This window comes from Penaeus vannamei, chromosome 12, assembly GCF_042767895.1.
Source record: "Penaeus vannamei isolate JL-2024 chromosome 12, ASM4276789v1, whole genome shotgun sequence".
In the NCBI taxonomy this organism is placed as follows: Eukaryota; Metazoa; Arthropoda; class Malacostraca; order Decapoda; family Penaeidae; genus Penaeus; species Penaeus vannamei.
This window is the reverse complement of record NC_091560.1, coordinates 5,157,642-5,170,141: the sequence shown is the minus strand read 5'-3', so window position 1 is coordinate 5,170,141 and position 12,500 is coordinate 5,157,642. Positions and strand designations below refer to the sequence as shown.

At 39.2% G+C, this 12,500-nt stretch overlaps 1 protein-coding gene across 1 annotated transcript in view; it reads left to right on the top strand.

Annotated features, from left to right (window-relative positions):
* The first annotated feature begins 4,168 nt into the window (after positions 1–4,168).
* LOC113814185 (uncharacterized) overlaps positions 4,169–12,500 on the top strand; it is a 9,134-nt gene continuing 802 nt past the window's right edge. Inside the window, exons 1-4 of the mRNA XM_070127775.1 lie at positions 4,169–4,418; positions 8,308–10,652; positions 11,277–11,427; positions 12,460–12,500. The exon at positions 12,460–12,500 is cut by the window's right edge and continues 114 nt beyond it. Of these exons, the coding sequence (XP_069983876.1) occupies positions 8,394–10,652; positions 11,277–11,427; positions 12,460–12,500 (2,451 nt within the window). The 5' untranslated portion in view covers positions 4,169–4,418; positions 8,308–8,393. The remainder of the gene's footprint in view (positions 4,419–8,307; positions 10,653–11,276; positions 11,428–12,459) is intronic.

Sequence of the window (12,500 nt, the reverse complement as noted above, 5' to 3'; positions counted from 1 at the left end):
GGATCACTCGTCAGCTCCTGTAGTAGGGTGTGTCGGTGCCCCCACACTTTTACCACGCTACAGAATAAAAAAAAAAAGGTGATTTAACAAAATGCTTTAAAAATCCACATTTGAAAGAATCTTTGTTCATGTACCCTTACGATCTATGTTGCGGACCCCAGTTTGGAAAACACTGCTCTACTCGATAGAATTATCCACATATTTTCAGTGGGAAATTATTTAACAAATGTATTTTCAGCCAAATACTTCAATGATGATATTTGGTTTCAAATCATAAGCTCCGCCCACACAGGCGTGCCAACCTATTCATTTAGCTCGTCAACACGCATGCGCGACCCATCTCCGAATAGATAAAATGCCAGCTGCTTCTTGTATTTTATTTTGTAACTTCAATTAGCCATTTGAAGAGTATTTAAAATATCTTTTGCAATGAAACGCATGTAAAAATGGTATTAGATGAAACAGAAAGGTATAGCGTTTATTTCTGGGCTCAAATGAACCAATAAGACAATACAGTTGACAGTGAAGGCAACATTGATAGATGGGGATAATCGTTTAAATGTCTTTTTGTGACGCATATTTATCGCAAGATTGTTTATAATATTTTAAAAATATGAAACATGAATTTAAATGAAGAACAAATATACTACATATGTTTTTGAGATGTATCAAATTGTAAAAGTAGACAGTCACAGAGCAAAAGATTCGAATTTAGATACATTTTAATAGGCAGCAAGGGATTCTTTGAATAAAGCTCCACAATTTCCAAGATTTTACCGTTTCTTTTTGTCTTCTACATGGATCACATTCATGATAAATGATAATGACAGCAGCAATACTAATAATGATAATAAAATAATCATAGTAACAAAACTACTACTATTAAACATAGCCCTTTTTTCCGCCATGGAACTGTCGTGCTACACTTTCCTACGATTCCTCCCCTATCTATTGGGGCGGAGTCATATTTAAACAACTGCACCTGGCTGATAAGCGAGCGGAGCACCTCTGCCTGTTTTGAAACTGGAAGAAAATGGGGTTCAAATTTAATGCTACCCTGTATGATGTATTATTAGTAACGTTGATAATGTTAATGAAGATATTGAAAGTATTTACGTGCGCGTGTCTGTGTGTGTTCATATATATAAATGTGTGTGTATAAATGTATATATATACATATATATATATATATATATATATATATATATATATATATACATATATATATATATATATATATATATATATATGCATACATATATGTATGCATATATATATATATACATATATATATTTACACACACACACAACCACACATTCTCTCTCTCTTTATATATATATATATATATATATATATATATATATATATATATATATATATATATATGTGTGTGTGTGTGTGTGTGTGTGTGTGTGTGTGTGTGTATGTGTGTGATGCGGATGCACGTGTTTTCTTTTCATTTCCCATTGGTTATAGGGATATGTAACATAAAACATTCTATGGCTATGATTATGATATGATTCTAAGAAATATCTCTTACGAACAGGCAATATGAGAAAACATGAACATTTTAATAGATCGTCCTGCTCTAGCAACTGAAAATTTGCACTACTGCCATAAATAACAATATAGAGTTTAAGCTTCAATATTGATATGCTTTCAAATTAATAGGATCATGGCTAATAAGAACGAGGTTCAGGTTTATCTTTCGTATGCCTGCGCTTTTAATTAATTCATTTCGATGTGTCATGTAAGGTACCAATAGTTACTGTTTTTCTTATTTATGCTTTAGTCTTGGGCATATTCAGGCCTCCAAAAGAGTTCCATGACGTATAATATACGGGGAAGTATCTCAATGTTTTATTTACATGTGTTCGAATGGCTAAAAGAATATTACGAAAATTTATATTAGGTTCTACAGAATCATCTTACCTATTATTTATGTATAACTGAATAAGAAGACGTAAATTTATATGTCCTTTTAAATGTAGTCAATATCGATTAATAAATAGTGCCATTTTCAAAATATTGAAAGAAGTGTGACCTTCGAGACTGGTGTCGATAGACAAAGAAAAAAATATGATGGGAGACACTTACAGCCGGCGCATTTGCAGGTTATTTCGATAGCTTTCCGTCGTTTCATTTGTAATTTTAAGATACTGATAACTAACAACTTTTGTTTATTGTTATTTCCTAAAGTCACATCAGTAAAACAGTGATTTGTTAATACATTTCAAATCAAAATCAGATTCGTCAACTGGATCACTAGGAATGGTGGTGGAGCTCACCTTTGACACCTGGCAGAGTTGCTGTCACGACTGGCACAGGAAAGTGTCGCGAATGAATTTTGCGACAGTTTCTAATATCGTCAGTGGAAAAAAGGCTTATATTATCATAATTACCATCATTATCATTTTTAACATTGTTATTACAATTGTTATCATTACTCTTATTACTATTGTTATCATTACTGTTATTACTATTGTTATCATTACTGTTATTACTATTGCTATCATTACTGTTATTACTATTATCATTACTGCTATTACTATTGTTATCATCTTTGTTATCATACGTATAGTATGCAGATTTATAAGTATATGGATTTTTTCCAGTTTGCATATTCTGACCCATCAGGTATCAAGAGATTCCTATTGATATCTACAAACGAAATAGAGCAAGAATAGTCAACGTAAATAAAGAATAAACATACATCTACCATTTTTATTATGGCCATCACTGTCATTCTTAGTATTGTTGTACATTATTATTGTCATTAACATTAACATAATTTTCCCATGTAATATTAAATATCATGACTATATGAATAATAACCTTCACAATAACTGCTATAGGAATGTAGGAATGTGGAAGTGAATCAAATAACATGAAATGCATCAAATAGTTGTTTTTAGGACAATTAACCCATAATTCTAGCCTGTGGTGTGGCATCAGGTGTAAGCCATTCAAATAGTTACAATATATTATTTTTTATGTAAAGAAACCGTCGTGCCACGGGACGCTCTGTGTGAGAGAACTGCTTTTGTTCAAGCAGTACGATACTTTGCCATGATGGATTTTCGTACGCCCGACAACGCGGACGCTCCACCCACTGACTTGAAATTAATTGCTAGTCTTTGGCGCTGCAGATAAATCACATATATACATATATATATTATCAACAATATGCTCAAACCAGATGGGTTGGGCTTCTCACCTTGCAGCTGCTTTCCTTCCTTGCTTCCTTTGCCCAAGCACTTCCTCTGCCTCGAGCAAGTCTGGCGAACACACCCCCTTGTCATGGCCGGAAGTCCAGCACCCCACAAATCAGAAACAGGTACCCAGCAGCAGGACAGCAGTCGCAGAATATAAGGACGTCTTCAGAAGCAGAAGAGGCAGACCAGACCTAGCAGAAAGAAGAAGCAGTCACAGGACAGGAGGTCACCCTCAGCCCATGGCACTCAGGGCATAGGGTCACTCTCGGGGGTCACGCCTTTACCTTCCCGAATAAACCAACAAGCCAAGACCTCTTTCATTCTCCACCACCCATACGCCCCCAACTATATCACATATATATATGAATGGAAAAACACTAACATGTTGATACAATGGTATCAAAAATGCATAACTAGATGTAATGAAGTTGAGATAATAGCTATGAAATCTTCATTGGTTCAATTTTCAAATCTAAAGATGGAATCCAAGATTTTGAAACAGGAGTCTCATTTTCATTAAATCTACCTTGTGCATTGAGTTTTTGTTTCTTATATATATATATATATATATATATATATATATATATATATATATATATATATATTTGTGTGTGTGTACATATAATTGCATATATATATATATATATATATATATATATATATATATATATATATATATATATATATGTATTGTATCTCTCTCTCTCTCTCTCTCTCTCTCTCTCTATATATATATATATATATATATATATATATATATATATGTGTGTGTGTGTGTGTGTGTGTGTGTGTGTGTGTGTGTGTGTGTGTGTGTGTATGTATATGTATATACATAAACACATCAAACTCCTGTCCATATAACCTGTAGTACGAGAATGTAAACAAACGCAAGCCACTTCTGTCCGAAAACGTGGTGTGCAGGCTATAAATGCGAGCAACTGTTCATACACTCGTCTCCGCAATCAAACCCATTTACACAGGGCATCAACGTGTAGCACCTGTTATCTAAAGCTCAGCAGATACTACAATCAGCGTTGGATCTGGGAGATAGCAATCACGCCCCCATAATTATCATATATCCTCGCGCTAGTCGGGCCTGTGAAGCAGTAGTGTCAGACGGCAGCGGCGCGGAGGGAAAGGCGGCCAGAAACTACTCCCTGGACTCGCTCGCCCTCTTGCCCTCCTTGTCGAGAATCATTAAGGTAGGATATATGGCAAGGTTGACAAACGCTGGTTCGCGCATGGCTTCGGCACCGATGGAGGACCATTTGACTTGCCTGGGTAGAATCCTCCTAAATCGGGCCACTTGCAGATGTACCATTTATCATTATTATATTAATAGCTGTTATCATTATTATTTTTATAGCTGTTATCATTATTATATTAATAGCTGTTATCATTATTATATTAATAGCTGTTATCATCATTATATTACTCACCGTTGTAATTATCATTCTTCTTCTGATACTGGTGTGATAAATATGGTTATGAAATAATGATGATGAGAATAATTATGATGATAATGATGGTAATAATAATAATAATGTGAATGAGAGTGATGTGATAATTATGAAGATGTTATGAATATAATGATGATAAATAATAATATTGCTTCACGCAATAGCCGTTCGCATAGCATGATCCGGATTAGACCAGAACGCTAGAGGAAACAAAGGGGAAAAAACGGAGGGAGAAGCGGGAAGGAGAGAACGGTTAAGCACGTTACGACCGGATCTTTTACACTCGCATTTTAGCGCATTTTTTGGCAGCACTGGCGGAAGGGCCGAGTGGGAGGACCCAGCCATGCTAAAGAAAGAATGAGTGCAACCTGGACAGAATCGGAGAAAGAGGAAAGAGAGAGAAGCGGAGCACGTGGGCACCAAGGAAAGTCTCTGCCGATGTGCCTGTTTGAGAAGCACTAAAGCCCTGCTGACTCTCCCGACATAGTGGTGACCTGGCATGAGCAGAGCAGAGGACCCAGCAGACGTTCCAGGGACAAGAGTGAGCAGACCAAGAGGACTGGAACTGACGAAGAGCCTGTGAACTGAGTGTTGTAACTCGCACGCAGGTGTTGACACGTGTGTTAGTGTGGCCACATTAAGATAAAGTGTTAGTGATCAGTGCCAGACGGTTGTTTTACGGCATAAGTAGGAATTCATATAGAATGCCTTGTTTATGAACAGAAAGAACCATGATATTTTGTGCATATATGCGTACAGTACCTGCATGAAAGTGCCAGTATTAATTTCAAAATCGTTCTTATAATTAAAGTTTAGGAAAAGGCCAGTGTTTTCTATCCACATTCTCGACTCAACGTTTCAGTAGTTATGATAATGAAATTAATGGTTAAGATACTGATGATTATGAGTATTATTAATTTTAATATAATAAGGAACGATACTTGTAGTAGTAGTAGTATATAATGATAATGATAATAATGATTGCGATACTGACTAATGATGGGAAAAGAACAACATTAATAAAGTAAAAATGGTAATGATATTGATAATGATAATGTCAACAGTAATGATAATAATGAGGATGATGGTTATTATCATAATTTCAGTACCATCATATTTGTTTTTGTTATCACCACTACCGTTATCATTTTCATAATTATTCTTCATTTTGTAATTATTATTATTATTATTATTATTATTATTATTATTATTATTATTATTATTATTATTATTATTATTATTATTATTATCATCATCATTTGTTCCAACCATTAACCATTGTCATTATCATCAATATTATGACATTTGTTTTCGTAATTATAAGGGTCGCGAACCCTTAATGGAAAGCTTTCCAGGTCACTTTGCTAAGTACTCGAATGTGATCATATTAATACACCGAAGCCATGTCTTTTTATCAATATACGTTGTATAACACAGAGGCCAAAGTATATAAAGATTGGTGAATGTAAGTGAATTTGATCTTTATTGCCATTACCATTATCATTTATAATTATTATTACTTCCTGCATCATCACCATCACCATAGCAATTATCACTGCAGCCGTTATTGCTACAGGTACAATAGTTGTCATCATAATTTCATTATTGTTATCACAAATTTGATTAATATGATTATGCTTCAATAGTCTTACAACACCTGTTGTTATTACCGTTATTATTAGTATCAGCAATGTGATGACCATTATCATTATTGTATTAGAGAATATAATTCACATTTTTCCATCTGATAATTCTAATCTCTAGTATAACAATGACACAAGGCTTTTATCCCCGAGTCTATGCTTTTATCACAGACATTGTGTAGCCCTCAAAAGATAAGATTAACTGCATTATATGCGTTAATAGATGCATGTGGAATAAAGTTGGCAGTATAGTATGAGCCAAGACTAAACAAATAAGTGGATTTCTCGCGCACTCGGCTGCCTCATGTATCTGGATAAATGAGTCAGCATGAATACACAAATAAGTGGATTTCTCGCGCACTCGGCTGCCTCATGTATCTGGATAAATGAGGCAGCATGAATACACAAATAAGTGGATTTCTCGCGCACTCGGCTGCCTCATTTATTAGTGGATAAATGAGGCAGCATGAATACACAAATAAGTGGATTTCTCGCGCACTCGGCTGCCTCATTTATTAGTGGATAAATGAGGCAGCATGAATACACAAATAAGTGGATTTCTCGCGCACTCGGCTGCCTCATGTATCAGTGGATAAATGAGTCAGCATGAATACACAAATAAGTGGATTTCTCGCGCACTCGGCTGCCTCATGTATCTGGATAAATGAGGCAGCATGAATACACAAATAAGTGGATTTCTCGCGCACTCGGCTGCCTCATTTATTAGTGGATAAATGAGGCAGCATGAATACACAAATAAGTGGATTTCTCGCGCACTCGGCTGCCTCATTTATCAGCGGATAAATGAGGCAGCTCATTCATCCACTCCCTCCATTCTCTTGCCCGTTGTCGTGGAGGTCTTACGAGGCGAGGGCTGAGGCTCAACTTCGGGGATCACCTCTGCCTTGGACCTCGCCTTAACTAACTTTACATGGTCTTTTCTTCACTTTGATGCCTAGCACATTTTATTGTCATTATTACTTACTTTTCTTCAACGTTTCTTTTTCCTTCTCTTCTTCGCCTGTTCCCATCCTGAAGCGTGAGCGCCGTGCTGAAAGGATGAAAGGCTGGGTTTGTGTCAGTCCTGCACGTCCTTCGTACTCCGTTTGCTCTTCCGTCCGTACTCTTTTCACTACCATGCTGACGTACTGCGCTCTATATCCTTTGCTATCTAACATAATTGTCAATTCATTAATTACTCCTCAGACACAATACTTTGTCACAATACCGTATGGCCTTTTTTTGTTGACACGGCAGAAATTTTTCAATAAGTAAATAAATCACTGATCCACTGGATAAAATTCAGGAGAATAATCGTCTCCTCTTTAAATTGAGTTTCGTGTTTTGTCCTGTTCGAATCGTCTAACAGAAACGTGACAATACCCTGTTATAGTTTAAAGAATTTGGTTTGAATGGATAACAATCATGTAATGGCTATTTTCTGTACGATTTCCAAGTCGATACCTGGTTTGAAGGAACTCGAATTTCATTATATCTTATTTAATGCATGTTATATATGGGATACATGCATATATATATATATATATATATATATATATATATATATATACATACATGATCGCACAAATGAACTCGAGTACAGGCACATGTGTGTATGTTTGTTTGTGTGTGTATATATGTATATATATATATATATATATATATATATATATATATATATATATATATATATATATATGTGTGTGTGTGTGTGTGTGTGTGTGTGTGTGTGTGTGTGTGTGTGTGTGTGTGTGTGTGTGTGTGTGTGTGTGTGTATGTATACATACGCATGTAGGCCTATTTTTTCTCGTTTCGCGTATCAGGCATTATACCCATTTATAATCAGCAAATCAATATACCACACACGCGCGCGCGCACGTATATGAAAAAGAATCGTTGACCATTATTTTTAAGAAATATATGTAAATATTTTCTGTTCTGGAACTTTGATTATAATTGAGCTAATGCGTTTGTCCTTTCCATAACAGGCGAGGGAACTAAAAAGGAAGATTATATAGCGTCAAGAGAGCAGAAAAGCGCGAGGGCAGAGTAGCAGAATACCGCTCGCTTTGCAATGTTGAGATGGCTCTGTTGCTCGCGCGGGGAGGACGACACGCAGTCCTGTTGGTGGGTGTGTTGCACAAGGGAAACGTACCGACAGCTTGAAGAGGAAGAAGGAGAGAGAGAGGAGGAAGAAGAGAGAGAAAAGAAAGTGGAGGAGGAAGATGAGACAGGAGAGAGAGAAGAGGAAGGGGAGGAAGAAGAGAGAGAAGGGAAGGAGGATATAGAAGAGAAAGAGGAAAAGGAAGATGGGGAGAGAGAAGGAAAAGCAGAGAACGAGGAGGAGAAAGCACCCGCCCTAGCCGCTTCTCGCGCAAGGCGGTCCGTCGAGACGCGTACCTCGGCTGCCGCTGCTCTTCATTCCGAGAACGAGAGCGAGTCCCTTGGGTGCTCCGGTGCCCTCGACCGCCAGCCCTCGGGAGGTGTAGACGCAGGCGAGGGAGGTGGCTCTCGGCGCCGTGCTTTCGGAGGGGAACGGTGTGGCTGCCGGGGGGGATCAGGGACGCCACAGTCAGAGAGCAAACTCGGATCAACCAGCGCGCTTTCCGAGGCCCGGGGAAGCCATTGGGATGATCACGTTCACAGTCGCGATTCCCAGGCCGACACAAGACCGGACGACCGACTCGGAGGCGATTTGCTGAAACGGGACGCTAAGTATGGAACAAAGTCAGATCAACAGAGTCCGTTCACTGAATCTGAAACTCGTCGTTCTCGTTACAGAGACAGACCAGCTGACCCCAAAATTCTGTACAGGGACGAAATCTCAAGTCAGAACCAGCCTCAGTGTCATGAACCTGAGTTTCCTGATCCGCATGACGATTCGGAACGCCAGAACCCCGAGCATGGTGGTGATTCTGATGGCGACGAGTCCCGGAATCGACAATCGATGAGTGAGGACGTCGAGCATCGCCAATCGCTGTGTGAAGGGCCTGGATATAAACAGCGTTACGAAATTAGACAATTACAGTTCGTCGATGATTACTTTCATGACACAGGTGCTCAGCATTTCCACAGTGACGGTGACTCCTTGTATCAAGAACTCTCAGGCGAAGAAAAATGTACATACCACCAAGCTCATCTTGAGGGCATCGGACACGAAACGCCGGAATACGTAGACTCCGAGGATTGTACAGATTATAGTGACCATTTGCATCGACGTACATCCTCTAATGCTGACACGATACGCCGACAGCTTGATAAAGTCCGCGAAGAGCTAGAATCCGAGAGTGACACTCCCGAAGACCAGAGATCGGAATCCGGTAGCTCCGAGGACGTCGCGGAAGTCAGTGAACGCCGACACCCCTACAGTTTCTCGAACAGGAACACGAAATGCCAGCAGAACAGTGTGGAATTCAGGGATCGGCCGCCCTTTGCCGAGCAGTCTGTGGCTCAAACATTTGAGTATAGTGGCTCTGATTGTGATGAACTTACATATCATGTTAAAGAATCAAGTAGCAAAGACTCTGATGAAAATTTTAGGAATGAAACTTCTGCATATGATGAATTCATGGACGACACAGAGGATGAATATTTTCTAAATTGTTCCTGGAATGACAGCAGAACGAAAAAAAAGCAGAATGGTGACCAACTTGAAGTGCAAACGTACAAGCACAGTGAGAGCAAAACTACAGAAAATCAGAGCCAGAATACAAGTGACAGGTCCATAGAGACTAGACTTGTCCTCAACTCGAAATACAATCAGAGGGGACTGATTGAGGGATCTGCAGGTAACTATAGAGTGCAGACGAACACAGCAAAGAAGGCAGTCGGTCCTATCCCTAAAATTTTACTGACTAGAAATGTGGAGGTGACAACAGCTCGGCCACACAGGATTCTGTCCAATTCTGGGATCCTGGAGGTTGAGAGCGACAAGATCGAAGGCGGCAAGGCTAAAGTTTTCTTCCATAGGGACGTGCTCTACCTCAATCAGAAGAAAGTTGAAGGCGAGAAGCCCCTCTCGAAACTTCTGAAGAAACGGAATCAACCGTGGGGCTGCGTGGCGCGGGCCTTCCCCACGAAGAAAAACGGCGACTACAAGAAGATCACCGGCGTTGAAGTCCAGCTGATAGCCAGCCTGGTGTGGGTGGGCGACAAACCTTCGCCGGCCGACGTCAAAAAGCTGGGAGCTGGAAAGGTGTCCCAGGAACTGAAGCCCGACCCCCAGTCAGAGCTGAGTAGTCGGAAGTCTTCTGCAGCTGGAGGCACTGCGCAGGCCAAGAAAGGAAGTGATACCCTGAAGACTGCCGTGGTGGATAGTGATATTCCGAATGACGTAAGTATAAATGCTTATAACGGTAGAGTCCAATTTGCCCGTTACAGACCCGAATTCCTGTAGTAACTAAAGTAGGAAAGATTAATTTATCTGATAGTTTTGATTCACATATTATTCTGTTTGGCACGATGGCCTTTTGCTGAAGTCCGCCAGGGAGCAAGTGCAAAACGTGTAATTGGCTTCCATTTGCTGCCACGTCCAATGAAATAAGATAAACTAACAGAAATGGGTCAACCATAAAAAAAAAATATATGTGTCATATCTCATCGAGCTCATCATAAAATACAAGTAATCAGATTTACGTTGTGCCTTTAAGCTAGGAACTTAGAAATGCAGTGCAGGTGTAGTGAGACAGATAGCAAATCAGGATTTTAACTTTTTTGTGACCAAACGCCGATTGCTTTCAGAGACTTTTCGGTGACCCTTACCCTTGGAAATGTATGTAGCTTCCAGTCTAGGCCATTTGTCCGTTCGACATTAGTTTGGTGTTTATTTGCGTTGGCTGCCACTGATTAGTATTAATGTTGACATATTCAGGGAGGCTAGGCAATGTCACGGCGATATTGATGCACTCATACCACAACACTACACAGAACTAAGGATTCTTCTCATTTGTGGATGCAGGGCATGATGCGAGGCAGGATCAGGGAAGTCACAGCGTCAGGCGGTGTGCTGCAGATGCCCAACGGTGCTCACGCGAACTTCCGGACAGACCAGTGCTTCCTTTACGGCGTGTGTCTGCAGGAGGTGCAGCTGTCAGAAGTTATACCTGAGGGTGAGTCTTCTCTCCCTCCGTCTCATGTTTCTCTCTCATGTTTCAAATCATTTGATGGTATGAGGTTCAAAAGGTCTCGAGATCATTTGTCCAACAATACGATTATTGAAAGCGTTCTCTACAACATGAGCGTCGATATATTCCCATTGGTGCACTCTATATCATGATTTTAGTACATCAAGGTTAATTTTATCCGTTCGACGTGTTATTGAGTCCTCAGTCACTATAAATTAATAACCTCTTCTGTGAGTCAATTATATTACGAAGTTAACGATGTTTATGTTATAGAGGAAAGCTAAAATCAAATCTTGAGGTATCCCGATATATCTGCTCTTCGGTTTGCTGTATTTGTGTTTAGGTCCCTCCACAGTGATGAAGATGATGTCTTTCATTTCAGAGCCAGTTATTCATTACGCAACAATAATAGACAGTTAGACATTCCTATTGTGAGACCGACTCAAAGTCAAGCTTCCATACAGTTCCAAGGTGTAAAAATATGGAGCAGCTTAACCTCAGTCGAATACTTCCATAGCTACTGTTGGCATCTTCAAACGACCACTGCGGAGATTCTTGCTAGAACCTTATTGATATTGCACGTATTTTTCGGTTCTTTTTATTTCTTATTCTGTTTGTATTTGTGTCATTGTTTTACTTTACCTTTGATTTCGTTCGTTCGTTCTAAAGCGTTCTGCATTCACGAATAAATACATGTATAGGATATGCCATGGCAAACCATAGTACTAATCATATATATTGTTAAACTCCTTTCTCATCTAATGTATTTTCCTTAGGTGCCTTTTAAGAGGAACACATTCCTCAAAAGGCTCTTCCATTCTTACTAATGCGTTTATTATCACTGTAACTGATACAAATGTGTGTACCACTAACGGCTAAATGAATAATTTGAATTGGAAAAATACTGAACAAACGCAAACGGTCTGAGATCACCTTTGGACACGCATGCTCTCATTTAACGGAAAACCGGTTTCACTGGGACGCATAACGAGCACAAACCTTTCTACTCGGTTTCAGGCACGGAAGCAGAATTCGAGATGTGCGAGGGCCTGGAAGAC